Here is a 27,930-nt window from a genome sequence, read left to right on the forward strand (position 1 = left end):
TTAAGGGAGAGGGGAAGTCCCCAGAAAAGACCCGTAAGGCCAACAGAAGCGAACAAAGGCCGACGGCCATCCTTCAACACATCAGAGTGAGAACATCAAACAAATGGAGCTGGACAGTCCGGGGAAGGGAGCCCCATAGTCAGAATCTGCTGGGCAAACACTATTAACAGGGCTTATTTTCCTAATGACTGCACGTCCCTCACTCACACGTAAAACAAAATGCAGACGATTAACATGTCCATTTCTTAAGGGAACAATTTCGCAATAAGGGAAAATTTACTGACTTATGTTTTCATTATCTTTCTGATACATACAAATAACAACTGTACTACAACTTCGATTAAAAAGAGCTGTCTTATGCCAATCAGTTAACTCATCTATTAAACTGTCCTTGTAAATACGTAGCATACATACATACATACATACATACATACATCATGCATGTTTCTCTCTCTCTCTCTCTCTCTCTCTCTCTCTCTCTCTCTCTCTCTCTCTTTCTCTCTTTGATATGGATACCGGGTTGATATTAAATACAAGAAGCACACACATATGATTATATACATGTATATATATTATAAAAGTGAGTGTGTATAATGTGTTCAAAATCAAACCGTTGTCCACATCAGGTGGCTGTTCACGAGAGAGAGAGAGAGAGAGAGAGAGAGAGAGAGAGAGAGAGAGAGAGAGAGAGAGACTGGGTTATCATTATTAAGCCGAGGATGATTTCATGGCCTCCCCCCGCCCGCGCCTCAATACCCAGCCCCAGCATCCAACTGGAAGACGAACTCTTCCGTGTATTCCAAGTATGACTTGGAGATGCTATTTGTTACAAGGACGCCGCGCCCTTTTTCGTATCCTCTTCTGTCAGCTACACACTGGAGCCCACATGCGAGCAGCACATCACAAAACCCACACAATGAGACAAGATGGGGAAGATGATGGTGGTCAACAAAAGGAGAACAGAAACGAAACTGCTGAAATGAAGTAGTTAAGAAAATATATAAAAAAAAAAAAAAATGAAGTATACAAGCTTTCGGCGACGTGGCCTTCATTCCTGCCATCATGAAGAACTCAAGAGAGTAACCGATGAAACCAACGAAACTTGAGGTCCTTAGGTGAATAGAGTCGAGTTCTTCTGGAGGCTCAAGATTTCGCAAGAAGAATTCGATTTGGAGTGAAGTTTGATCCCGGAGAGAGATGAGGAAAGTCATAACGCGATGAACCTCCAAAGTTTACTTTTGGGCGACACCGCCTGAATATGCATGCGGAAAGAGCCCCGCTCCCGCGCAGGGGGAGGGATGGCCATTAACCTAACTTTTGGGTATGCCGAGCTGGATTCAGCAGTTTGGGGAAATATCGCGCCATTACGATTTGCTATTCAGTGTCATGTCACAAGCGGTGGTGGTGGTGGTGGTGCTCGTGTTGGAGCTGGTGTTGGAGATCGTGGGTCTGTGGCTGGGAAAGGTAGGTGCGGCTCCATTTGCATGATGAGCAAGATTCGTACTGCAGTGCACAAGGAATGGATCAATGTCAGTCAACTCGACTCATTTTTTTAGGGAATGAAGAGGCACAGTCTCTGGAAGATCGCTCGTTGGATACAAAGTGGGATGAAAACCAGGACAAAACTGGACATAAATTCTGGAGAAAATGACTACAAATCCTGGCAATATTTCCAAAAAATCTTTTTCGACTTCACTCTTCAGTACATTCATTCAGATATGACTAAATACTAATAAGAGGACATTTCTGAATTAATACTGTTCTCTCTGAATCAATACTGTTCACACTGATTCCCTAAACGCCTACTATGTAAAAATCAATCTCCATATTCCATGTGTCTATGATATTCAAAATTCCTTTGTATTTATAACAAAATACTGAACAAAAATGATTGTACACCATTCTATCCACAGAAAATGAAACAAAGATTTCTTCTGTATCTCAAAATACATTTAATAAAAACTTCCCCTACATCCGGATGAGTACTGGACATTAGAAAGTTACTACGTCTAAGAAATCTGACAAAAAAATGCAAGAAAAAATACAGCCATAATATGATCCCAAATTTAATTAGATTCAGCAGTCAAATAACTAATCAGTCCAATTCGCCCCAGCACCTAAACTTTGGATTTATCTTCTTATTCAAGGCCTCTGTCTTACTACCACGTTCCGTACTTCAAAAACTCTCTTTGATGATCATCTTGCTCCGGTTACTTCCCAAGTACGGTTTTCCTATAGAAAGGAAGAAGATTCGAAGATATGAAGGAACAACTTCCATCACTTAAACAGAAGCGTAACGGGAAGAAAATGCGGCGAATGCAGTCTATAGCAAGAGCAATATTCAGTACAAGCGACAAATCGATCAAGTGGCAACGTGACAGCTAAAGCATGGACATTCACATACACATTTATGGATGTATCCCAAAATATATGATCATAAGTATACGTGCTTGAATCATGTACATGATACAAGTGCATACGTGTATTCATGCGCAATCAATTACACGGACAACCACCGACGTATAAAATATGAAAAAGAGACAACAACTATAAGCTCTCTTCAAATTTCGTTCAAAGAACAATGACAAAAACCTCTGCTTCCCCAACAGGCGAATTGCCGGGTCCCTTTAATGGAGGCAAAACAGCAAATTGCAGGGGAAGATTAGAGGCAAAGTAGCCGGTCATCAAAAGTTAATGTACAGTCAGTCATCGTAAACGATTAGGCCACACTTTTAGAAAATCCCCTTGCACCATATCCCCCCCCCCTCCTCTCTCTCTCTCTCTCTCTCTCTCTCTCAATCTCTCTCTCTCTCTCATCTCTCTCTTCTCTCTCTCCTCTCTCTCTCTCTCTCTCTCTACACAGACGGCTCCAGGGAAAAAACATGAAAATTATCAATGCAGCATATCATATATAATAAAAAATTAGTTTTAAACATGAAAACATATGTATATGTGTAAGTATATGTATATGTATACATACACACAACCATATATTTTATATAATATTTGCACATAATGCACAGTTTATAATCAAACATGCAAACCTGTTATGGTATCACTATACATTAATTTATTTTCATTATTATGCGACGGAGAGAGAGAGAGAGAGAGAGAGAGAGAGAGAGAGAGAGAGAGAGAGCGAGAGAGAGAGAGAGAAGAAATGAAATGTTAATGCGTGCCAATGGTTGGGTCAAAGCCCCAAATGCGGACGAGGCAGAGACCACCACCCTGGAAGAGGAGGCTGTCTGTGCCTGCGTTCCTACAAGAAGCCAAGCCCACGTCCTATCAGTTCCCAAGCAAGAAGGCCTAACCGAAGGCCTTATCACTGCAGCGACCTGCTGTGTACATTGCACAACACCACCCACCAAACTTCAATGCAACAACGTCCTCGTGTACTAATCAATACACTCCATACCTCCACCAAAACTACACAACCAGCCACTGACTGACTCCCCTCTCCCCCTCCCCTCCCCTCCCCCTCCCCTCGCCTCGCCTCGCCGCTCTTCCTCCGCCGTCGCCACACCGCCTCAAGTGCAGGCTCCTCCTTCATACGACTGCCGCTGAGCGCCTCTGCCTCAACCTCCCGAGATTTAAAGGGTTTTCGGTGTGACTCGCATATATGGCAATCAGACATGATACCGGAAGATAGAGATCTCATTCCCTTGGAAAATAACGCGTAATAAATACTGACTTCTTAGACTTGATTCTATTTTCCCGTAGAACAAGGCGCTCGCTCGGAATGGAAATGGCATCACATGCCATCTTTAAACTCGGTCAATTTATCATTTTCTTTATCCTACTTGGTAGCAACCAAAGTAAAATTAAAGCAAACTTGAATGGACTGACTACATTAACATACATTCTTTTAAAAAGTCAGCAACCTCGGGACAAATCACAGTCAATGTAAAGAATTGCACCATGACACTATGGACATTATTCCAATAACGTAATCACCATACCTAATGAAAAATGGCCATGCGCTCTCTCCCTCTCTCGTGGTCAATGCCCCTTTGCCCAAGGGAAGTAACGAAAAACCTCTCTACATCTCACGCGTGAAGGTGGGTGCCGTGATTCAAACTAAGCGTCACTAATCTCAATGACCTCCGTGAGTTAAGAATCAGATCTTCAAACATTTTCCTTGATTACTTTGGGTGTCTGCGCAAATATGGAGGTCAATTTGAAAAAGGAAAACAATAACATACAAAATAAACTGATCATGAGGTCAATATTATTTGAACTAAAAATGCTACATCCAGAACATTCTTCACAAAAATGACACCGACTGGGGTCTCAGCAAGCGGACAGTGAGATTGAGGGGCACTTCAAAAAAGCAAAACATAAATTGGCTGGATGTACAAGTCGCAAGAAGCAAAATGTATACGATAACTTATAGAACAGCAGAATATTAATATGCAAAATTCCAAAGTCAGCAGACAATTAAACAAACATCTTCAAGCGTTTCGTACGGCACACTTGAAATGCTTCTCAGTCTCCAACAGAAATTTTCTTTTGCTTTTCGATTTAGTTACTGTACACTCGAAAATGTTTCATCTGAGATTTCCAGTCATGTCCCTACCTTGACATTATCCACTATTTAAGACGTGAACGTTGCATTGCACTCGAGTGTAAGAGCTGAGAGAAAATTTACTGAGCCCTGCCCCAATCCCAACTTACCAGTCAAGAAGAAGTCTCGAGAAACGGAATGACGTCAGTGATCAAACTGAGATGGAAGTACACCAGAGAGGAACAGTCTGTGTCTCTGAGCCGAATTTTAAAAGCTACCGAACTATGAAATTGAACGACATAACACACATTTGTACTACATATCACTTTGACCTAGTAGTAAAAGTACATGTAGGAATGTTTCCTTGGCCAAACGACTCCTAGGAGCCTTTATGAATGTTGCAATTTGTAATGATATTGACGAGTGGTAACCTGACATGACAACACACTACCGTAAGTGCAACGGTGCAGGGGTCTGCTCTGGCGGGGGAAGGCCACATCAATATTTGGCCCCTTCTTGAAATCTCCCCATTTAAAGGTGACTTATTATGCTCTTAGTCCGTAACCCTCATGATGGTGAGGATGAATTTATGTGATGACTTGCGATGCCTCATAAATAGGTAAATTATAATTAGTTTTACCCCAAAAAACCGTTCTCATATGTTGACCAAACAAATAAAAGGATTTGCAACAAACCAGTTCTTACGGTTTTCTTAACAACCAAACTCGAGAGGAATCGTGTAGAGAATCACAGTTTTCACTCTATCGCAGCCATAAAACTACTTCAGGGCAAACAAATACATGTTACCAACCAACTTATAACTCAGTAAACACTAAAAGTTCATAACCGTCAGGAAAACCACAATTCAAAGATCAATGACATTCAGCATTAACATGCAAGACAAATAAATTATATACGACACTTTAATAAGAGCCGTTTCCCATAACAGGGGGCAACTAAAGAAGAAACAAAATCACAGTCCCTGGTTTAGTCATCTTTTAACATACGTCTGAATCGCAGGTGAATCCTCGGACCTAAAAAAACATTCGTTGTAACAGCCGGTTCGTACACCTATACAAACTGCCACAAAAACATACAGCGCAATGCATTACAATTACAGAAATGGAAACAGTCCCACCACATCAGAACTCCATTAATATTCAGTACAGTGAAATTCATAAAATGTAGACCCGAAACACAATTCTATTTCCCAAAACATACATGAATTTATATCTGAGTGTATCTACGTGAATATTCTCGTATGTGTGCGCATATATATATATATATATATATATATATATATATATATATATATATATATATATATGAGGGAAAGAACAGGACATAAATATGCACATGAAAGTACGTGTTTCATGACCACTGCATATGTGTATGTATGTATGCATGTGTACATATATATCGTGATATACACATACATACATACATACATACACATGCATAAGTATATATAATGTGCCCATTGTCATTTGCGTTAGATATTAAATTTGCAAGTGAAACGAAAGTATTTGAAATGTGAAGAAAATGAAAAAGAAAGCGAAGATATCGAAGGGGGAGAAGGGGAAGGGGGAAGGGGGAGAGTAGGGGGAAGGGGGAAAGGAGGGGAAGGTGGAAGGGAGGGGGAGGGGGAGGGGGAAGGGAGGGGGGAAGGGCAAGCCAGACACCAATCCTTCTAAGGATCGATAATTGTTCTTGAAGAGAAATGTGTGTAATTGGTTCACGGAACTTCAAAAACTTGGTTAAAATATTCTAAAGGGGGTCAAACGACAAACAAAACTTCGCTTCGTCTACAACTGAAATCTCTTGCAAGATCATTCATTGAATCATTTTCAAATATCTTGGTCCAGTCGCAAACGAACCCACACATCATCAAGAATTTGTTATTAAAAACAGCAAATAAGGAAACTCGCCAAAATGATCTAACTTCAACAGTCACTGAACAAATGGGTCGCAATGAAAGATTCCAGTGGCCGCCTATAAGCAAAATAAACGCTGGAATTTCCTCCGTACTTGAAAGCCGTCGCCTACAGCATTTGAGCCACGAACTTCCTGCCGTTTCACGGTTACGTAAAATACAAAGCTTGTGACCTGGTTTATAGATGCTTCATAATGATATGATGCTACAAACGACGTGACTTTCAATACCGAGACCACATTTCATGAAGCTGGTCTTTACTTGAAGATAACCATATCTAAAAATACCCAAACACGTGGAAATCCAACAAACCAACCCGCAAAAAAAGTGGGGAGAAAAATGTGAATAAAAGATTAAAAACGCAACGAGTAGAGAGAAGTGGCACTAGAAGTAAAAGAGACAATAGGAACCCCTTGAAGGTGGCTACACTTCTATCTCCTACCCACTTGACAACTACTCATATTACACAGGAATCATCCGTCTCTCTCTCTCTCTCTCTCTCTCTCTCTCTCTCTCGCGGAATGAATACCCCACCAGGAAATTAAAAACAAGGCTTAAGGATTGAAGCTTCCCTCTGCCCTGTCAATATTTTGCCTGAACATGCAAGAGGATACACAACGAAAACAAGGCGTGATCCTACCTTCAGCTTACTCGGGACGCGTGCAAGATTTTGCCCTCACGCTCAAGTTGTAATAATTATATTACTGTTTTAACAAAAATTAAAAGGTGCTCAAGTCTACGGTAAAATGAAGCCTTGTTTCACAAAAAACTAAGATAAATGCGCCATATTTCATTAGAAATATTTTATCTGTACTGGTTTAACATGCCCATTATTTATTTTTTACACTTTCAATCTAATAAATAAATCATAAAGATCCATCCTAAAATTCTCAACTCGAAACACCTTTTCCTCTCTCTCTCTCTCTTCTCTCTCTCTCTTCTCTCTCTCTCTCTCTCTCTCTCCAATATACATATAAACTAAATAAATAAATAAATATATATATATATAAATAAATATATATTATATATATAAATATCTATATATATATATATATATATATATATATATATATATATATATATATATATATATTATATACGAAGCAAGAGTCGGTAACAATTTCAAAGAAGAGGAAAAACGACAAAAACGATTTGAGGACAACAAGACTGACTGCTGATGTCGAAGGTGAAACGACAGAGGACAATGCCGGAGACTATTTGGAAATTTGTAAACAAAGGCGATCCTAGGCTTGCTATTTGCATTAATATATAAAAGCAATAATTACGGTTATACTGATATCTCTAGTCTTTCCCTGTCCGTTAAAATTTTTTCTTTTGCATAAAGTTTTTATTATAGTGCTCCACACAACACCTATCACTCTCTCCTCTCTCTCTCTCTCTACCAAATAGGAGAGGGAAATAGGTGAAGTCAGTGGACCGACAGAGAAGCAGAGGCAACGGCAACTTATCGCGTCCGAAAAGACGAAACTTAGTCAAATGTTCGCGAGAGACCGTATTTAATACCTAATTCGTACGCCTCTCATCGATCCAGGATAACGAGGAACCGGGAGAAGGATGGGAATGACACGTCCCGAGGAGGGTTAAGAGGAGTCGAGTAAGGAAGACGAGAAGGAAAGAACTGGACCAACGACGAGGAAAGCGAAAACTCGAGGACTGACGGATTGATAATAGTACTCTGACGTTGACGCCACGTGAGAGAGAGAGAGAGAGAGAGAGAGAGAGAGAGAGAGAGAGAATTATACAAAATGCCTTGAAAGAGAGAGAGAGAGAGAGAGAGAGAGAATTATACAAAATGCCTTGAAAGATAAGAGTATATTAACATTACGTCAAAAATAAAGAAAGGATTTATAACCTTTTCGGATGTCATATACAATTTGCAAATAAAATAGGATTTGTGAAATTAAGTTGTCTAACGAATATGTCTACACCTAAAAATCAATTCATCTGATTGTAGCCCCTGAGACACTAACTCTAAAATATAATCTTTAGTATAAGTAAATCCTGATGACTGAATCCCACATCAGTAATAGTATGATAATAATAATAATTCACCTAAAAAACTATATCCATCAACAGCACTAATATGTATTTGAAAAATAACTGAAGTGTACAATACAGTTAAGTTACTTGGTCAAAGTCTTCACGAGAAAGGTGGATAATTTAAATGTTTTGAGGATAAGTACCAGATGGAAAATGTTACTTTCAAAGCACAAAATCCTACGTTCTACAACCTCCGACCATCACAGATGAAAATACTATTTCAAAATCGCCACCATAGTCATTAAGAATAAAACGAATAGAGTCAGAACAGCAACACCTCCTTATTCTCAAAGAAGTTAATCAATAACAGTAGAGAGAGAGAGAGAGAGAGAGAGAGAGAGTTATGTCACCAATATAATCATGGAAAGGAGGATGGGTCAGAAAGATTGATGGAAGGGGAATGGAAACGCCAGATATCAAACTGGCCCCGTTATCCCACGTGGGGAAAGGGAAAGGGAAAGTCTTATTCCTCTAAAGGGAAAGGGGAAAGGGAAGAGGGGAGAGAAGAGAGAGGCTGAGGGAGTGGGGGAGAAAGAATCCGACTACTGGACGCGAGAAGCGGAGGCCAAGTCTCGCCAATATCGGAGAAAAGAACAATAATAACCAAAGTGACAGGCGGAGGAGAGAACAGAAGAGGCGCTGGGACCGATGGATGCAGACAGAATGTGTCAGTTGCTTTCGTTTTCGCGTGGGACTTTCCCCTTCCGTACACAGCTGGTCAAGGATACGACGAGGGATTTTCATAGGAGGGGGTCATTTCCATCCAAAAATAGCTTCATGTGGCTTCCCATAGAATTATGTTGATGTAGGTAACCACAGCCGTTAAATTTTGGACAATCATCCATGATGGAAGAAAACGTAAGGAGGCAAATACGATACAACAACAACAACAACAACAACATAATAATAATAATAATAATAATAATAATAATAATAATAATAATAATAATAATAATAATAATTCATGCTTAAGTTCAAAGTAATTCTGGTCCATACATCAACACAAACATGCACGCGCGCTCACACACACACAACATTATATTATAGATATATATATATATATATATATATATATATATATATATATATATATATATATATAGTGTATGTGTGTGTAGGTAGATAGATAGACTGATACAGATAATTTCGCGCGGCATACATAAAAGTGCAAATGATAACATTTTACTGTCTGTGAAAGGGCCTGTATACTGGACAATTGTTTGCTATTAACACCTGATCCACAATCAGAAAATCTATAGGAGTCACAAAGGGAGAGAGGGGGAATTCCCCAAAGCCAGGAGGGGTGTCAAAGTTCCTCCAAAAAGGGGGAGCGTGTACTACAGTGGATACGGAAAGCTTGGGATTCTAGGGATATGGAAAGAAACCAAAGCAGCAGACCATAATCAATAAAACAGAAATATGGCTGAAGTGCGACATTACAAATATTCGGGTGCTTTTGAAGTACGGAATTACAAATATTCTGGAAAAGATACATGGAAAGAAACAAAGCATAAAAAAACAAATATGTTTAAAGTACGACATTAACAGTATTCGGAAAAGAATACATAAAATATTTATTCCTCAAACAATAATGAAAACGATTCCCACTGGTAGAAAATGGATTTCCCAAATACTGACAAAATTCATAATAAGAGGAAGGGTCACAATAAGAGGATGGGTCACAATAAGAGGAAGAGTCATAATAAGAGGAAGGGTCATAATAAGAGGAAGGGTCATGATAAGAGGAAGGGTCATAATAAGAGGAAGGGTCACAATAAGAGGAAGGGTCATAATATGAGAATGGGTCATAAGAGGATGGGTCAGACTGATATGAAACGTAGTGAACAACCGGCTTGAGGTTAAATTTACCAAAGCTAAAACTAGCTACCTATATTTCTGAAACTTTGGGAATAGTAAATAGCAAGAGAAATTCAGTGTCTTTACTTTACAGTCAAAAAAGGACTAATCTTTATAACAATTCAACGTTACATTACATTTGAACACACACACATAAACACGAAAAAAATGTGCGAAGAATAACTATCATTATTATTCTCGAGGTGTTACATATTATAACAAATATTCTTAGCCATAACAGAGCAACCATTAATTTTTTTTCAAGACAAATGTTAGAATGTGAAAAGGAAATCACTTATGTGAAATTATGTGCAATTAAAAAAAAATAAATGCTCCTCGCCGTGATAAAGACGTAAGATCCTTATGAAGGCAAACGGATGAGTCTTATGGAGCAAACCCAAATTGATTAGTCACAAGCAGTCTACCACAGTTGGTTACATCTCCGTTACTTCTTTCCTTGGGGATTTCGAAGAGCAACATTTTATTTAGATGATCATAAACGCTAGTGATTTCCTAAACAAGTATTTCTTCGCAAACGAATGAAAACAATGGTTAAATAAATATTTTCAGGCAAATGGGCAGGTAAAACAGCTTGAAAGATGCAGGGATTTCCCTAAGAGAGAGAGAGAGAGAGAGAGAGAGAGAGAGAGAGAGAGAGAGAGAGAGAGAGAGAGAATTCAGAATATTTACTGTTCACAATTTGGAGAGAGACAGGAAAAACAATTTTTTTTTTAGGTAAATTTCATGAAAGAAGCGACACAGCCTTATATACTGCATCCCAGGGACTGTTCAAAACAAATCAACTGACCTACCTACTACGACAACGGGACACCACCAGCACACGATGCACTAAAATAACAATGACACGATCCTAACGATTTTCCCGATGCCCGGGCAGCTGCCACAACGCCTGCCAGGTACGGCCAGGGCTACACCACTCTACTTCGGTACTTTTACCCCATCATCCACAAGGCATCGTCAATTTATATGACTATAAATAAAACACGTATACAGATCATGTATGTATACATAATATATATATATATATATACATATGTATATATATATATATATATATATATATATATATATATATTATGATTTTGTGTGTGTGCGTGCGTAGCAAAAACTATTCTGGGGGTAATAAACCCCACGTTTAAACATACTGTCGTCCAGCCAGGGGCCAGCGTCTCTTACCACTGCCCTGTCCCGTGCATGAGTATGCAGAACGAAGATACCTTGATTCGACCTTACGGGTGATAGCCAATGTCACGTTCCTAAATTCCTACGGTCATGACCTGCCTTTCTGACCCTCTCGTACATTATCGTCATTTTTGGGGTATATTTAAATTAATGTGTAAAGAGCAAATATGCAATCACTCATTCGTGGAGATTTTATGTAAACCGAGAATCCTAAAATAATCAACACAGCAGGCCAAAGCTTGCAACTATGGATTTAAACCTTACCTGCAGTTCAGTTCAACTTTTCACAAGTTTTAGTCTCTCTCTCTCTCTCTCTCTCTCTCTCTCTCTCTCTCTCTCTCTCTCTCTCTCTCTCTCTCTCGTTCGCATCTGATGCATTACAAGTAAAATTGCCGAAGCGAGTTCATACGCCGTGGGGGACCGGACATAAAACTGGAGGGACCTTTTTGACCCTCTCCTCCATCCCCTCCCCCATTTCCCTTCACCTGTCCCGGTAATGACGCTAAATATCGATTCCCTTCCGTTTTGTTTCACTGTTACCAAGGCGGAGCAGACGGTGTTATTCGTCAATTAATGTTTAAACTATCCACAAAAGCATTATGTTCAAGAGCAGGTAAAAAATAAAATAATAAAATAAAACACTATATGCATCGATTCAACTACGGAAATTCGAGCCAAATCTGGCATGGTCATAATGATGAACAGGTTCCAATAAAGATCTGAAATGGGGAGCATCACCTCTTGAACAGCGCGACTTCTAAACTTTTCAATGTAGCAACTAAAGGAAAGATGAAAATATCAATCAAGTCAGTTACAAGACTGATTCATCTACCAACATCATGAATGAACCACAAGCGGAACAAAATGAAACTTGCTGTTGTCTAGTGAAAGACCTACTTGCGAGTCAATACTCATTCTAGTCCATTATTCTTTTCCAGATCTTAATCTATATATCAAGTATCGTACTAAATTGGATTCAAACGCTCGAGAATTTGGCAAATAAACTGAGGTAGAATTTATCTTAAATCCTGCTGAATATATACAACTATACACAAACTATATATATAATATATATAATATATATATATTATATATATATATATATATATATATATATATATATATATATATATATTATATATATAATGATACACATATAGTTATTCTACGTAATGGAAAATAACAAGGGAACAAAAGAGATCAAACTTTTCCGATACCTGGCACACAAAACTGAAAATTGATATTATTAGCATAATACCGGTATAATATAGGTTCATCATCATTTTCCCATCAACTATGTAGAGCAATAATAAACAAGAAATTAGATACGCTGACATCTACGCAATAAACCACCTCTTTGGGTGGCAGCCGGTTCAGGCTGAATGAGCTGGATTGAAGGCGTCACATCGGTGTGAAGCAGCGTGGTCAGAAAAAAGGTTTCCTTACTTCTTATCAAGAGGAGACATTGTGATTGGCACTAAACGCGCAGGTCACTTATTGACCACACGAGTGTACTTTTCCCGTGTTAATGACAGCTGGTTCTTTAAATAGCAGGGGGATTTTTTCATCATTTTCATTTCACTAAGCTTCGTTGATAATAAAGTGACAATGACAACATCAAACACGACAAAGTGCACGAAGACACCACTGTAAACGAAACCGTTCGTGACGCTATATTTAACTTCGAGAAGGCATCATAACTAACCCAAATAGAGACAAGATGGTCAGATAGGCAAAAGAGCTCGTTCAATATCATTCTAAAAGAGGGACTGACAATAGGACTCAACCTTCCAATAAAAAGGGTGGGGCGAAGAAGTGGCACGTGTCAGTCCAGACTCTAGAGAAATCTGGACCGTCAGCAAGCCAGATGTTTTGTCAGTTTACTTGAAGAAAGTCTGGGGATGAATGCCTGGAAATCAATAATCATCAACCGATGACCCAGCTGAATGCGCCGTCAAAACTACGTCACTCAATCAGGGAACGCGAAAGCACCGTGACAATGAAACGCAGACAACACGGTAGTACATTATGTACTAGCCATTCCATCTCGTCTCCAATCACTCATCGCTGAAGAGGCCAGCAAGGTTAACTCGAGCATTAACAATGCCCTCTAGCAATAACTAAAGAGCTAAAGTCTCGTCTTCCCTCGAGCTGACATTGTTGCTGGTGCTGGCAACTACACATGCCGGTGCTTCGCTCCCGGTCGCATTCTTCATCGGCGTCGCAGTGGACGCTCCCTGCACGCCACTTCGAACGCACGATTCCTATGGCTTCTCGTGGTTACGGGAAAACTATTATGACTCCGTCGTAACTTGCAAGCTTTCATATTCATAAACATAGTACATCCTCTTTACAGCCGTCAGTGAAGTCCAATATTCTCTCTCTCTCTCTCTCTCTCTCTCTCTCTCTCTCTCTCTCTCTCTCTCTCTGTGAGAGAAGAAGAAGCGGGAAGATGTCACCTCTTTAAGGCAATGAAAAGGCACTAAAAACTACAGCAATAACCCCAATTGCCTATGCCCGTTGGCCGTTTGATTGATTGATTGATTGGTAATTATGAAAGTTAGGTCTTGAGGACCAAGCGCCGGAACCCATCAGGATTATTCAGCGCCCTAATGAACATGAAATATAAAAATGAGTATGATAAATTATGAATAAATGAAAGATGAGACCTGATGAAGAAGCAGCAGAAACAACAGAAACTAAAGCAACAGCACAGAGAAGAAAGGTGCCAAAGACAAAAATCAAGGACCAGTTAGCCGTAGCCACTACTGGATGCCAAAGGATTCGTGGTGATTCACGTCGGCGCTGCGTCCTCACCACTACACCTGATTCCAACCAAAACCCATTTCGAAGATTAACTTCGATTCCTTTGACGTCTCCAATGGGACACACAAAGCAGAACTTGTGCAAACATTTTGATGTTGTAATCAATGGATCTCATCGTTATATTCACCTGATACATGCATTCCAAAAATCCTAAACAATGATGATGATGATGATAATGATTACATTTAAAAGGAATGTAAAATCAGAACATTCTACCAACATGAGAAGAGATATCTCTATTTAATCTGAAGTGTGGAAACATAATTGTTATTTCTGTGTTCATGAAATTTTAATATTACAATCACGCTACACTAAGACTACATTTTTTTCAGTATCAATTCAAGATGGGTTGACATGACTCCGTGTCCCTGTATCTCCATGAAACAGACATCAAAACTGGCAAGCTGTCCACATGGAGATGGGCTGCTAAAATGACGTTTCTATGAAAAGATGGGTCGTTACGACCAACTGCATCTCCACAAAGATGGGCTAAGAAGAAAGGAGCACACGTTTCAGCAAAAGGAATGGATAGTAAGCTGCAACTTTCTGCATACAGATGGTTAGCTTTCATTCTAATAGGTGAAGGTTGGATGTTGAGAAGACCATCCTAAAAACCGAGAGTAAATATTCCGCATAATTCTAAAGCCGAAAAAACTTGCCATGAAAACAAAACTTGAGGAAAGTACTCTACGTACAAATGCTATGAATAACTTCTGGGAGTGTCTTCAATAGTCAACGGAAAATTACTACACAAATCTTGAGCTGAATGAGGTTTTCTGGCCATGCTGCGAGTCATTCAGATAATCTCACACAGATTTCCTGATAGCATAGCATTTCAAGTCAACAGAACAACTACGTAAGCATCTTGCGAGTCAACTGCAGACGGAACCCGCAGGCTGAGTTCATAACTCTCATTCATCATCACCGAGGAGGTCTCTCTCCAGGCGGAGTCTTTTGCTTTATTTCAAACAATTGAACATTAAAGCTGAGCAGATTTACTCCGAAGCATCTCAATACTGACACAGACTCTTTTCACAATAGAATTCGACTTCTGCATAAAAGCAATCCGCCTGATTTAGGCAGCATTTTCTCGATACACCCGTTATGACAGATCGTGTTTCATTGTGCTTTTTAATATTACAAAATAAGTGAAATGAGAGGCTTACTACAACTTTCATTTCAACAGAGAGAACCGAGAAGACCGAAAGATAAAGCAAAATCATCACTAGATAAAGATATCGGTGATCTCAGCACACATAGGAAAACAAGCTTACGGAAAATCTCCAATTTCATGGAAAGAACCACAAAACCACCTGAAAAAAAAAAAACGCGACGTTATATAGTCTAGACAGAGAGAGAGAGAGAGAGAGAGAGAGAGAGAGAGAGAGAGAGAGAGAGAGAAAGAGAGAGATTCTTGGAGCAGATCTGGCACAGCTCGCACCGTAAAGAAGGCATGCACCTACACAGACCACAGACTAACAAACCAGACCAAGACCATCAGAAAACAGACTCCATTCCACCATCGAGGCATCAGGACATTTTTTTCTAATGATGTGTCTACCCCAATGCAAGGAGGACGCAACGCTGTGTTGTAATTCTAGTCCGATTCACCGATAACAAAGTTTCTTGAATTACACCACGCTTCGCCGCGACAAGCCCTGCCTCTGGGAAAAGTCACTAAGAATCCGCAAACAAAGCCAAGTTGTGTTCACGAGGTCTTACTTCCTTACTAACGAAAAGCTTAAGTGATATAAAGGCCTGCCCGCCTCATACGAATATTAAATCTGGAAGAACAAATCTACCTCACAATGCGGAGAGAGAGAGAGAGAGAGAGAGAGAGAGAGAGAGAGAGAGAGAGAGACTAATTGGCTACCTTTAGCGAATACCTTTATATCTTACTCGTTGGAATTCACCATTGGGTTATTTTTTGTCGAGAGAGAGAGGGAGAGAGAGAGAGGTACTTATAAAAAACGATGGCTCCACAAAAGTGATTTCCATAGACAAACTAGGCGTATAAGTTCATAATCCCTTTGGTGTAACAATACAATAAATGTTAATTGCAAACATATTGGAATGACAAAACCCAAAAGTATATCCAGCAAAAAATTATATAATAAAACAAATAAAAAAGGAACTCGACTACTAATTTTAGTTGGCAGTGTATCACACACTAATATATATATATATATATATATATATATATATATATATATATATAGACAACAGTTTAAACCCTTACAGACGTATTTAAATGGCAAAACAAACTAGCTAGAGATTATGAATCATGCTACTATATCTGCAATTATCAAAAACGATAAATTTAGAACATCAGAGTACAAATTTAGCATTAGGATATTCAAACGGTTTTTCTAGAGCTATGAAAACCAGCCTCTAAGTATACTATGTACAATCACTATGACAGCAGCATTACCACCAACGCAAAATTCACTGATCGATTACCTAATTACCTTGGTCTGCACTTTGGAAAGATCACGGGCCTATCCACTAAATCAAGTACAGGGAAGAAAACAAGTGATCAGCAACTTTTCGAAATATTACAGAAAAGACCATTTCTTAAGACCACTTGTAAATCACGCAAATTGACTGAAGAAACGTAAATTGAGAGACAAGAGAGCGAAAGATCTGACGCTAATCTAGACGTGAAGTTTTACCCATGAATGAGCGAAGATGTGAGAAAGCACTCAATATGAAGGCTACACATCTGTTACAAAACAATGACCCTAAACCGGGCGGAGAAAGCTGAATGCTGATTCAACTGAATCCAATACGAAAAAGGCTATTCGTCCTTCATTTTCATGGGGAGGGAGGCATCTGAGAGGCTTTTAGTGTCAGATTTTTTCTTTTAACGCAAAATTTCTAGTTACAATCTAAATGTGGCTCTCGACTAAGTAACCTTGCAGATTAAAAATGAATCGCCATTTCTATTTTTAGAAAAAAAAAAATTGTATATGATAACTTTGGTGGAAAAATTTCCTCAACAGTTAATTTCACACTGTGGTCGATTTGCAAAAGCAGTGACATCACCAGATACTGATGATCAGCCGAGCAGTTGCTCTGCCTAAGCGACATTCGTCCTTTCAATGTGATTTCCCCTCGGTCCCCTTCAGATGATCCCGAGGATGCTGCTTTGCCCAAGGCATATTTTGATAAACAAACAATATTTACGAATGTAGCCGACGCTACATATATGAAGATGGACAAACAACTGACAAAGTAAAGAATATAGGTGGAAAAGGGGCTCACTATTCAAGGCATCAAGTTCAATAAACCACTTCTTTTAAAATACGTACACAAGTGATCATTCTATTTCAAATAATAATATGGTGTAATATGTGTTACCACATCCCAAAGACAAATATGGACAAGATGAACTAAACACAATGATATGAGAGAGAGAGAGAGAGAGAGAGAGAGAGAGAGAGAGAGAGAGAGATTATGTCCTACAATTTGCAGTATCCTTATCTCCCTTAGACAATTCTTGTCCATCGCCCAAAAATCCCCTTCCTCCAAGAGTGTTTTCATTAGCACACTCACTCTATCTCCCCTTCCACTTCGGTTAGTTATTCATTCGCTACTAATCCTACTCCAATATTCACCACCGTCCATCTATCCCCCCATCGCAGAAAAATGGCGGCATGGATATCACGTCAACCAAACTCCATCAATATTTCTCTCTCTCTCTCTCTCTCTCTCTCTCTCTCTCTCTCTCTCTCTCTCATACTCTTCTACCCCTTCACGGCCAGACTGCATCTTGAGCCCTGAAAGGAGTCTCTCGACCCTATTGTTTTCTTCCCCTCTACACACACCCTGCTTTTAAATCCACAGCCTTTATTTTCCTACTCTCTCTATGGCGCTACAATGAGAGAGAGAGAGAGAGAGAGAGAGAGAGAAGGGGGAGAGGGGGGGCGCAATTTCGCTTTCCTTTTTTTTTTTTTTTTTTTTTTTTTTTTTCTTCTTCAAGCGAACACCCAATCCTAGAAATATCCTGGACGGTGATAACCCAGAGCTTCCATAACGAATGTGTGAAACAGCACACCTGCGGTTCAACTCCAGAGCCCTCTTCCGTTTCTCGACGACCAAGGAGCTGTCCAAAAAGTAGCAATACTATTAACATTCACATACAACCATCATCACAGCAACAAGGTATCACACATGACAACAATGAACAAAACCTTCACCTTCCAATACAAAGTACAGATGAATGAATGCACTGCGTCATCCAGTTCTCAACGAGCGTCATTTGATATTTTTAGCAGGGTCAAAGATTTCTATATCACACTATAAAGAACGGAACGAGGTTTCTGATGGTAATGGAAATCATTCTTGATATACAATAGCCACTATCAAAACCCATGAATAACGAAAACTACAAAAAACAAAAGAAAATGGAGAACATCGACATTTTAAAAATGACATCCGGATGACACCATCTTCATGAACATCGAAGACCAATCAGATGAAATATAATTGAACCTGGTACGAGAGCCACACTCTTCAGCAGGAATGGGAGCACGATAGCATTAGCCCAACGCATCAAAAAATGACACAAGGACCGAAAAATAGTGACAAGTAACACTACATCGAAAAGAACTGACTGGAATACTACGAATTTTCATCTTCACGCAACTGACGAATTCTCAACACGTACTGGAAGTGTAAGATGTGTTTTTCTATATATGTATGTATGTATGTATGTATATATATATATATATATATATATATATATATATATATATATATATATATATATATATATCAGTTTACATGCTTCCATTAATTTTATTGGTCTAAATAAATGTGCACGTACAATGCAGCCTATTTTTAAACACACTCCACGTAAATAAGAAAGTCTTCAAAATAAGACATTAATGAAAGGCCAAACATTCACGTTATATCTCCCAAACACCACTCCATTATGTACTAGCAACAAACTTTTGACAACTTTGTATGTGTGTGTGTGTATGTGTGTGTGAAATTCATCAAGCATTATCAAGGTTGTAATCTAGTTGAATCTATCCAGATAATCAAGTAAAAAGTGGCAATATCAGTAACAGAAAGAATCACAACATATTTCAACGAGCTCACAATACCAATGCAGCAATTATTAAATACGAATAGTTTCTGCTAAGTACACAATTTTTAAAAGAAAATATTTTCCATTTTTGAATAAATTTAACCGTTCAACAATGAAAGTTTAATGAAAGTTTAAGAACATAAAAAGTATACCCTACAATGTATGCATACGACCCAAACTAAATCCGAGAGCGCTGAAGCATAATTCAATAAATCGCGCAATAATTAATTCTCTTAAAACCACCGCAGCACATGCCATAATAGCCTTCGATCACGGCGAGAACATGAAAAACACAAGTGATCGTCTGTCTCACACATTTTGAGACCCATGACAGGTTACTGCATGATTCCTAGATGAATGGAGACTTCGTCCAGATCATCTCACACATATTTGAGAGTTATCAATCCGACAACGATGAACCCCGATTCACTCAAAATTCTTTATGAAACACTAAAAACGAATGATAATGTCGTACTGCTGCATCACCTACCAAATGGGTATTCAATAGCAAAGTTAATGTACAAGCAACCCACATACCATTAGCATTACCATAATCTATATCCCAGATATATCCCCAAGAATGTCTATCTCACTAGGAAGATTACCGCCGAAGACAGGACGAAAACAAATCATCAATCAAACCTGTCGACAGGAAACCGTCCATTAGAGAGAGAGAGAGAGAGAGAGAGAGAGAGAGAGAGAGAGAGAGAGAGATAACAAATCTGCATTGTGCGGAACTCGGTGTATGAAATCTGAATACCACTGGAAGCGCCTCATCAGACGTTATACGTAAGGACTACGCAACCTCCTTGATTGAACAAGCATCCCCCCACCCAGTGAGCCAGCGAAAGCACATCCTAACTATAAGGTTATGAGGAGAAATGCGTAAGCACAGGGGCAACGATGACAGTGCTGTATCAGATCGAAAGGACACGGTGAAACGTGGTTAGAAGGGAGACATTAATAGTAACCAAATATTGGAAATCGTTATGGGCAGGACGGGGACTCGAGAAGACAGCCAAGAGGAGGAGGAGGAGGAGGAGGAGGAGGAGGAGGAGGAGGAGGAGGAGGAGGAGGAGGAGGATGAAGAAAAGACGACTTGGTCCTCCGACATGACCTCCCTTCGTCTTCAAACAACCTAACCACCGATGTCATAAATATCAAAATAAGGAAGCTGATGGAGAACAACTCATCACTGAAGTTCTTGCACGCTTATTACAAGCGCACTTATAGAGTAACACTTATCATGCACACACTCATTCTCCCGCTCACAACACCACTGGATGCACAAAAAATTCTGCTTTCTGCAATCACACAGAAAATGGAACGAAACAGAAGAAAAAATGGTTTCCTGTCGAAGGGAAAGTGTATGAACATTAGAGAATACAGATGACCCAAAAACTATTGAAAAAACACCTACCATCATGTCCTACAAAATTGAGGTCAATTGAATTAGGCATTACCATTTAAATGTATTTTGCAAATAAGGATATTAATGGACAATTACTTTTAGTCCAGTGTGGAAAATTAATAAGTCATTCACCTGAGATATCACAATGTCTTCTAAGAAAGGTGAGTTTTGAAACTCATTTCTTATATAAAAAAAAAACTTGCTGCTGAAACTTCTATTAGATTAATTTGCTAAAACACACGAACAAAAAATGTTCGAGTAAATATCATTACTTCAGTTATTATACCTCTTTGCTTGGGGGGGGGGGGGGGGGGGACCTGACGACATTAGCGTATTCCAGCTGAGTCTTTCAAACTTATTGTCAAACACTTTTCAATTCCAGTCTGAAAACACATTTTTTGCTGAAACAAAGACACACTAGTACCTATACATCATAACAATCAAAAGCCAGAAATTACGAAAATGTATAACAAACAAATATTGTGAACTTAAAATCATTCATCAAAATTTATCTTAGATATGCAAACCTGTGATACAAAATAAATGTCTGAATCCACAGCTAAATATGAGAGAGAGAGAGAGAGAGAGAGAGAGAGAGAGAGAGAGAGAGAGAGAGAAAATAACGTTAACATTAGAAGCATATCAAAGCCTTACAAGGCAAACTGATACCAGAATTGATAAAATCTATGAGAAGGAGGACATTGGATATTCTTGCGTAGACCACCAATATTGGGTGACAGACAAAAACCCATTGACTTGTCTTCCACACGTATTTAAAGGCCCATTTTCTAGAACAAATTAAATCCTAGTAAAAATGACTGCAAATGATCACATTACTGAGGTCTTACATTAATCAGAAAATCCTTCAAGAGACAACAAAAGTGAATCGGCGAGAGCCTGTTAGAGAAAAGTGGAATTGACCAAAGCGAACGACTCCACTGACCCGGGAGACGAAGGGGGAGGAAGCAGTGAAGGTAGGCGTTACAAGATATGGCTGGCCATTGCGTCATCAACTGCATGACCTATAACAACTGAGGAAAAGATTCTTTGCTTAACCGTTTTTCGCTCCTTTTGATGGCCATGATGAGTCCCTTCATAAAATGCACAGGTAAGTCCATACCGGACGGTGTCATTCAGTAATGCAACTGTTCATAATACAAACACATACACACCAAAACTGTCACCCTGAGACCCCCCCCCCCAAAAAAAAAAAAAAAAAAAAAAAAAGGGGGGGGGGGGGGGGAGGCATACATAAAATATACATTTTGCGTACGGGATCTATCATAATTTTTATTGAGTTATTTGCCTGGAAGTTTAAAGTCCGTAACTTGCTCGTCCAAACGAAAAGCGACAGCAGACCGAGTCCTTCCCCTAAATTTTCAATAATCCAGAGGAATACATCAGGCCTGGACGCGGTGGCGCCTCGGCCACCATCGGAGTCGACCGGCACAAAACTGAGGGTTCCCGAAATACCTGTGACTTCCTTCTGGCTTTCACGAGATGAGACTTTTAGCACGTACGGAAATACTGAAGTTTGCCACTGCAATAAAGGCCATGAAGCATGCAAAACGAGTCACATCAGATTTTAGTTTTCATCGTAATTACTTCTCATTTCATTCTCTCGCCAAACCTTTGAAATGAGTCCTGATTTACTCTGTGAGCGTTTTGACGTTCTATTGGTGTCATTTGAGAAGCAACCATTACCAAACAACATCGATTGCAAGAGCGGAGTGGTTAGTTGCAAGAGCATTTCCCCTCATTGCCGTCTCTTCCCAAAAGGCGAGGAACATCAACCATGACTGTCAAGACGCCCCTGTGCTTGCGGAGGGCGAACGCTCGGAGGGGGACAAGTGTCACACTTAAGAGACGAAAAAAGGGGGCGGGGCAGACAGTGAAGCAGGCGGTTTTCTTCTGTCTATCCACACACCGCCACCATTACTATTATACTCCCCACCCACCCTGCCGCATGTCCTTCCGCCCAACACCACCCACCCACCCTCCACCTGTCACCTAGCACTGACAACCAGCAGTCCTGAAGGAGAGCGAGCGGCCGAAATGAGAAGGACCTCTTCTGAGCGAACGAACGGCACCACTTACCAGATTCGTTCCTTCGGTGACCATGTTGCCTAGCTCATTCCTACGGGTATGGGCGTGTCAAATGGCGTGCCATGGGCGTTGTCACTACGGGTGTGGTCACTGAGGCTCTCAGACGAAGACTGTCCGACGACCGTCACCACGGCCGCCGCACCCGACTCCCCTCGCCCGCGCAACACCGATCAATACGCCCGCGCACGTGGACACACCATCGCACGCACACACAACACTTACACGCACGCACACACACAACACACTCGCAAATGCACACACAAACACAAGGCGCATGCACGCCCCCTTCGCCTTACGAAATGTTGAACGTCTCCAGCTGCATTCGAGAGGAGCAGCTGAAAATGCAACTGGCAATCACAAGGAAGTCACAAGAACAACACTCGCGGCTTGTGTTTTATAAACTTCTCTTATTCCTCACACTCCTCTGCCTCCTTTCTTTCGCTCTCTCACGCCACACCTCACCCTGGTCCTCCATTCACTAGCACCCCCCCACCTCTCAACCTCCCCCCCCCCCACACCTCATTGCAATCGCTCGTCCTTGACGACCCCTTTCGTGTGTTGTCTGCTTTTCCCCAACTCCCGACGATAAAGCCAAACGAGCTACAAGTGTTCTCCAGGAAGAAAACAGGATTAACTCCTACGGAGCAATAAGCAGGGAAGCAAAGGACACATCTCTCTTTAACGCTGACTCACCCTCTATCGCCATTCCACGACGGAATCAACAGAATGCACTGAACGCTTGGGAAAAAATCGGAAGTCTGATCGACGTCATTTCTATGAGTCCTTTATAGAAGGGTACAGTTACAATCAAGCACAAAAGTTGAGACGAACTGACGAAACAGAAACGCAAACAACTACACAACGAATACAGCAATAATGCGTCTGCATGCGCGTGAGGAGAGAGAGAGAGAGAGAAACTGTATGCGTTAATTAAGTCACTGTTAGAGCAAAGTACAAGAAATCACCTTTTACATATAAAACCATCACTTGAAAGAAATCTAAACACTTAAGTTGAGTATGGAATATATTTTTTTTTTTTGTCAAGCGGAAGACGGAACTAAAATCAAGCAGCATACAATATAAATATCCCATCAATTCCGAAAACGTAATGCCGTAGAAGACACTGCATCTGCAGCCCTAATACAAAGTCCTCTACAAATAGAACACCACTCAATAAATAAACGCACTCCAAATACGCTCAAAAAGAAACAAGGAACAAATTCTAGAATAAAAAAGGATAATAATAATTTGCTACACATTTACCTGGTGGAAGTTCCCAATGTGTAAGAAAATTGGAAAAAACTTGAAATAAGACAGGCGGTATTGAGCCAATAACTTAGAACACCGAACGGCCGCGAGGCGAGAAAAGCAACGAACGTTGTGGTAAAATGAAAAGTAAAGGCACCGAAAATGCTCACTTAACGAGAATCTATCAGAGTGAAAAAAAGCCCTCCTACCTAACTTATGATTAAAATATGAGCAGCACTTTATGAACAAAATATTTCGTACATTTTTACCCTGCAATAATAATAAGCGGGCTAGGCACCAACGCAGCCCACACCTCTTATAATGATAAAAACGTATGAGCACATATTTCTGTCTACCGGATACGGCCAGTCGTCAAGGTATACATGAATTCTTACTTCATATCTGTCGTATTTAGTTGGTGAAGGTAATATAACATATGAGCCGATCTACAGCAAGGGCGAGTGTAACTCCACCGTCTTAAGGTTGGAGAAAATAAAAGTCATGACAACACATGGTATCTTTACACCATCCACCAATCGTTCATTATCACTGGAAAGGTGTCAACCCATAGAGTTTTCCCTATTCCTTCCAGCAAATATTGTTCACTCATACCGGGTGAAAACAATCTCCCACACTTCGTTGGCAGGGGTGAAAAGCGTGAAATCTGATCTCGACTCAATGGCTACCCAAATAAGAAAGACAGGCTTCGATCAAAACCGCAGATGGAAATACAACCATTTAAATGTTTCACTACTTGACGTTCGTACCAGTTCAGCACAACTGTTCGTATATAAGAATAAGAATGGGAGTAGGCAAAAGAAGATGGAATTTACTACGACCTCACGACTAAGTGTGTGATATGAGATATACATTCGTAGCATGCATGAGTACACACATATATATATACTATATATATATATATATTATATATATATATATATATATATATTATATATATATATATATATATATATATATAGTGACCCTCCTACTGGGGGAGTATTTCAGACAGGGTCGGATAATTCTCACCTGGAACCTGAAGAACTCCTCCTAAACATGAATCACATTCCACTTCCACAAACAGATCAGCCTTGTGGCATGTTCAGAGCTTTGTCAGAGCGACCATCCTTCTGTGTTCTATTATAATACAGCTGAGTTACGGAAATGCCGATAGATGTGAAAGGATTATATTTCCATATTCTCACAGTCAGAGGGCTTCTCGATTTTGAGGTAGACTCAAATGAAATGTTTCTTGTTCATGCTGCGCACAAGCTGACCCATCCAGATTTGCAAAAACAACAGAGAGACTACTAAAGCAGTCGTAATCTTATTCCGAAATCTAAATGAATCACTGTCAATTATAAGCTACTGGAAACATTCCTGACACTTAGCTGGGTCTTCTAATCAAGCATCTTTCAGGAAATAAATCGTCGTAAATATAAGTCCACTGGAGATTATCTAAATTATGGTTATTATTATTTTTTCAGTAGATAAAACCTATTCACATGAAACAAGCACACAGGGGCCACTGGCTTGAAATTCAAGCTTCCAACGAATGTTAGTCTCAACCACCCACTGCAGCAGTAACTGATCCTGATACAGAGCCTGGCGGAGACGTGAACCAGCGACATCTGAGAGGCATGCCACGACACTAACCATTATACCACCGATGCAGAGATAATTAATTACAATTACTCACTGGATGTAACACTACTTCTTCAACAATGTCTGGGAAATCTATCAAGTCTATCGAGAAAATCTTAACTTGGTGTCCTCATATTTTGTAATGAGATTTCAACACAAGGTTGGAACTTCTTTTAATAAAACCAATATCTAACCATCTTCACTTGTAACTATGATCTTCCTTTCAACTCATAAAAAAACTGTCCTTTTCCTGCTTTCTTTTAATGAATGAAGGAAGGGAAAATGACTACTTTCATAAAATGAGACTCGCTTAGATTATTTCCTAATTACGTCATTCATGATTCTATTAAACAAACTCCCTTGCGATGAACTATAATAGGATTTTACACTATAACACACACACACACACAGAGAGAGAGAGAGAGAGAGAGAGAGAGAGAGAGAGAGAGAGAGAGAGAGAGAGAGAGAGCTGAAAATGTTTAGGTAGACCTCAACTATCCAAATTCTCAGCGCTTAGCTATTTTTTTTTAACTCGTCCATTTGTGGGAAGCAAAAAGTTTCCGTGACAAGCAATCATTGCGCCTGTCTGCCAACTCCATTCGCAGTTGGGTTGAAAGTCACGTCCAAAACATTTTCGTCATAACAGAATGGCTACCCTGGCTGACGCGACTATAAAAATCCATTGCACTGGGTCTGTTCAGGAAACCGAAAACGATCAGACGCGTTTGACCATGTTCGGGGAAAATGTGCTCGTGTATTTCATACGATGCTAATGAATGCTGACGCCAGAAAAAAAAACGAACGTGAAAATTGCAAGACGATCTCATCTCCGAGCCTCGAAATAGCCATTAAGTAAAGGGTTTATCCGATCTGCTGTGTCCCCGTTTCCCCATTAGCAGTGTTTACATTTACCCTTCGTCTCTTTTAGCCGTCTCCTCCTTCTAGCACCTTTTCTCTTTCCTGACCTTCCCTTCCCACCATCCAGCCGTCTCAGTCTGGTCCCCACCACCTGACCAACTCCCCAGACCCCTCCCCCCATCAAGAGATTGCACCTTAATGGGCTTCAATCGCCACTAGACGTCAACAAACCCCGACAAATGGGAGGAAGAACACAAAAGTAAAAAGAGAAAAGACATGAGGGAGATAAACGGAAAATCAGCTGCTGAACTGTTCTTTAAGTTCTTGACAGACAAGCGATATAACTTCTTTTTCGAGGAGTATTTTTTAAAATTCTACTTCAAATGCTCAAAGGAAGGAAAGCAAGGCCAAGGTCTTCTTAATGGCTCCCGATACCAAAGGGCTCCTCGAGAAGATATAAGTTCCCGGGTGAAATCTCAGCGAGGGGATTTGTGTGTCTGGTAAGAAATCTCCGGATAAGAACCGAGACACTTGGCAAGCGACAAACCTTCTTTCCCTTGATCTCGGTTTTTTCGTTTTCTCTTTTTTTCAATAGCTCTTTCAGTCTTCTACTAAGAAACTTGGAAATCCCAAAGGGCAACAACTCAATAGCATGGTCACATCTTATATAGGGCTCTATTGCAGACAACACTGGCATCGCATTAGGAAAGTCCGCGGTTCGATCATGGCCTCCCCAATACCAGTCGACCTGTCAATGGTTACCAGAGTCATCCAGGATCAAGAAAACAGCTTTGGGCTAGCTTCAGCCTATGCCCCAAAACACTTGCTGAGAACCGAAAGGCTCGACCCTTCTACAGAGACCATCAGCGCAGTGAAAATATACACATATACAGGCTCAACAGTTCTAAATAACTTTAAAAACATCACCGACAGTTTTCAAAACAGCAGTGCTTCATGAGACGCAATCATCAACTGAAGTGAGATGATGTACTGTCCCCAGTCTGACCTAGGAAAATTCTAATGTTACAAAGCAACACATTAACGGTACTAACCATTAGAAAGCAAAATACAGCCATGGTAATAACGGCGATCAAACCGCCTTTTTTTTCCACGCCATCTGGCTAACAGCCAATGCACTCGGTCAACGAGATAACAGACTACACAAACACTGCACTTCAGACCAA

General features: G+C 40.1%; 1 protein-coding gene across 40 annotated transcripts in view; it reads right to left on the reverse strand.

Moving 5' to 3' along the window:
- Window positions 1-27,930, reverse strand: part of LOC135200192 (ankyrin-2-like) — a 702,328-nt gene that overhangs the window by 322,762 nt on the left and 351,636 nt on the right. The window contains exon 1 of one of the 40 annotated variants that reach the window (XM_064228597.1): window positions 22,988-23,154. The exons of the other annotated variants lie outside the window; for them this stretch is intronic. Within the exon in view, the coding sequence (XP_064084667.1) occupies window positions 22,988-23,011 (24 nt within the window). The 5' untranslated portion in view covers window positions 23,012-23,154. Of the gene's footprint in view, window positions 1-22,987; window positions 23,155-27,930 lie in introns of those variants that run through there. 40 annotated transcript variants of the gene reach the window in all.

The sequence above is a fragment of the Macrobrachium nipponense genome, chromosome 26 (assembly GCF_015104395.2).
Source record: "Macrobrachium nipponense isolate FS-2020 chromosome 26, ASM1510439v2, whole genome shotgun sequence".
NCBI classification, from domain to species: Eukaryota; Metazoa; Arthropoda; class Malacostraca; order Decapoda; family Palaemonidae; genus Macrobrachium; species Macrobrachium nipponense.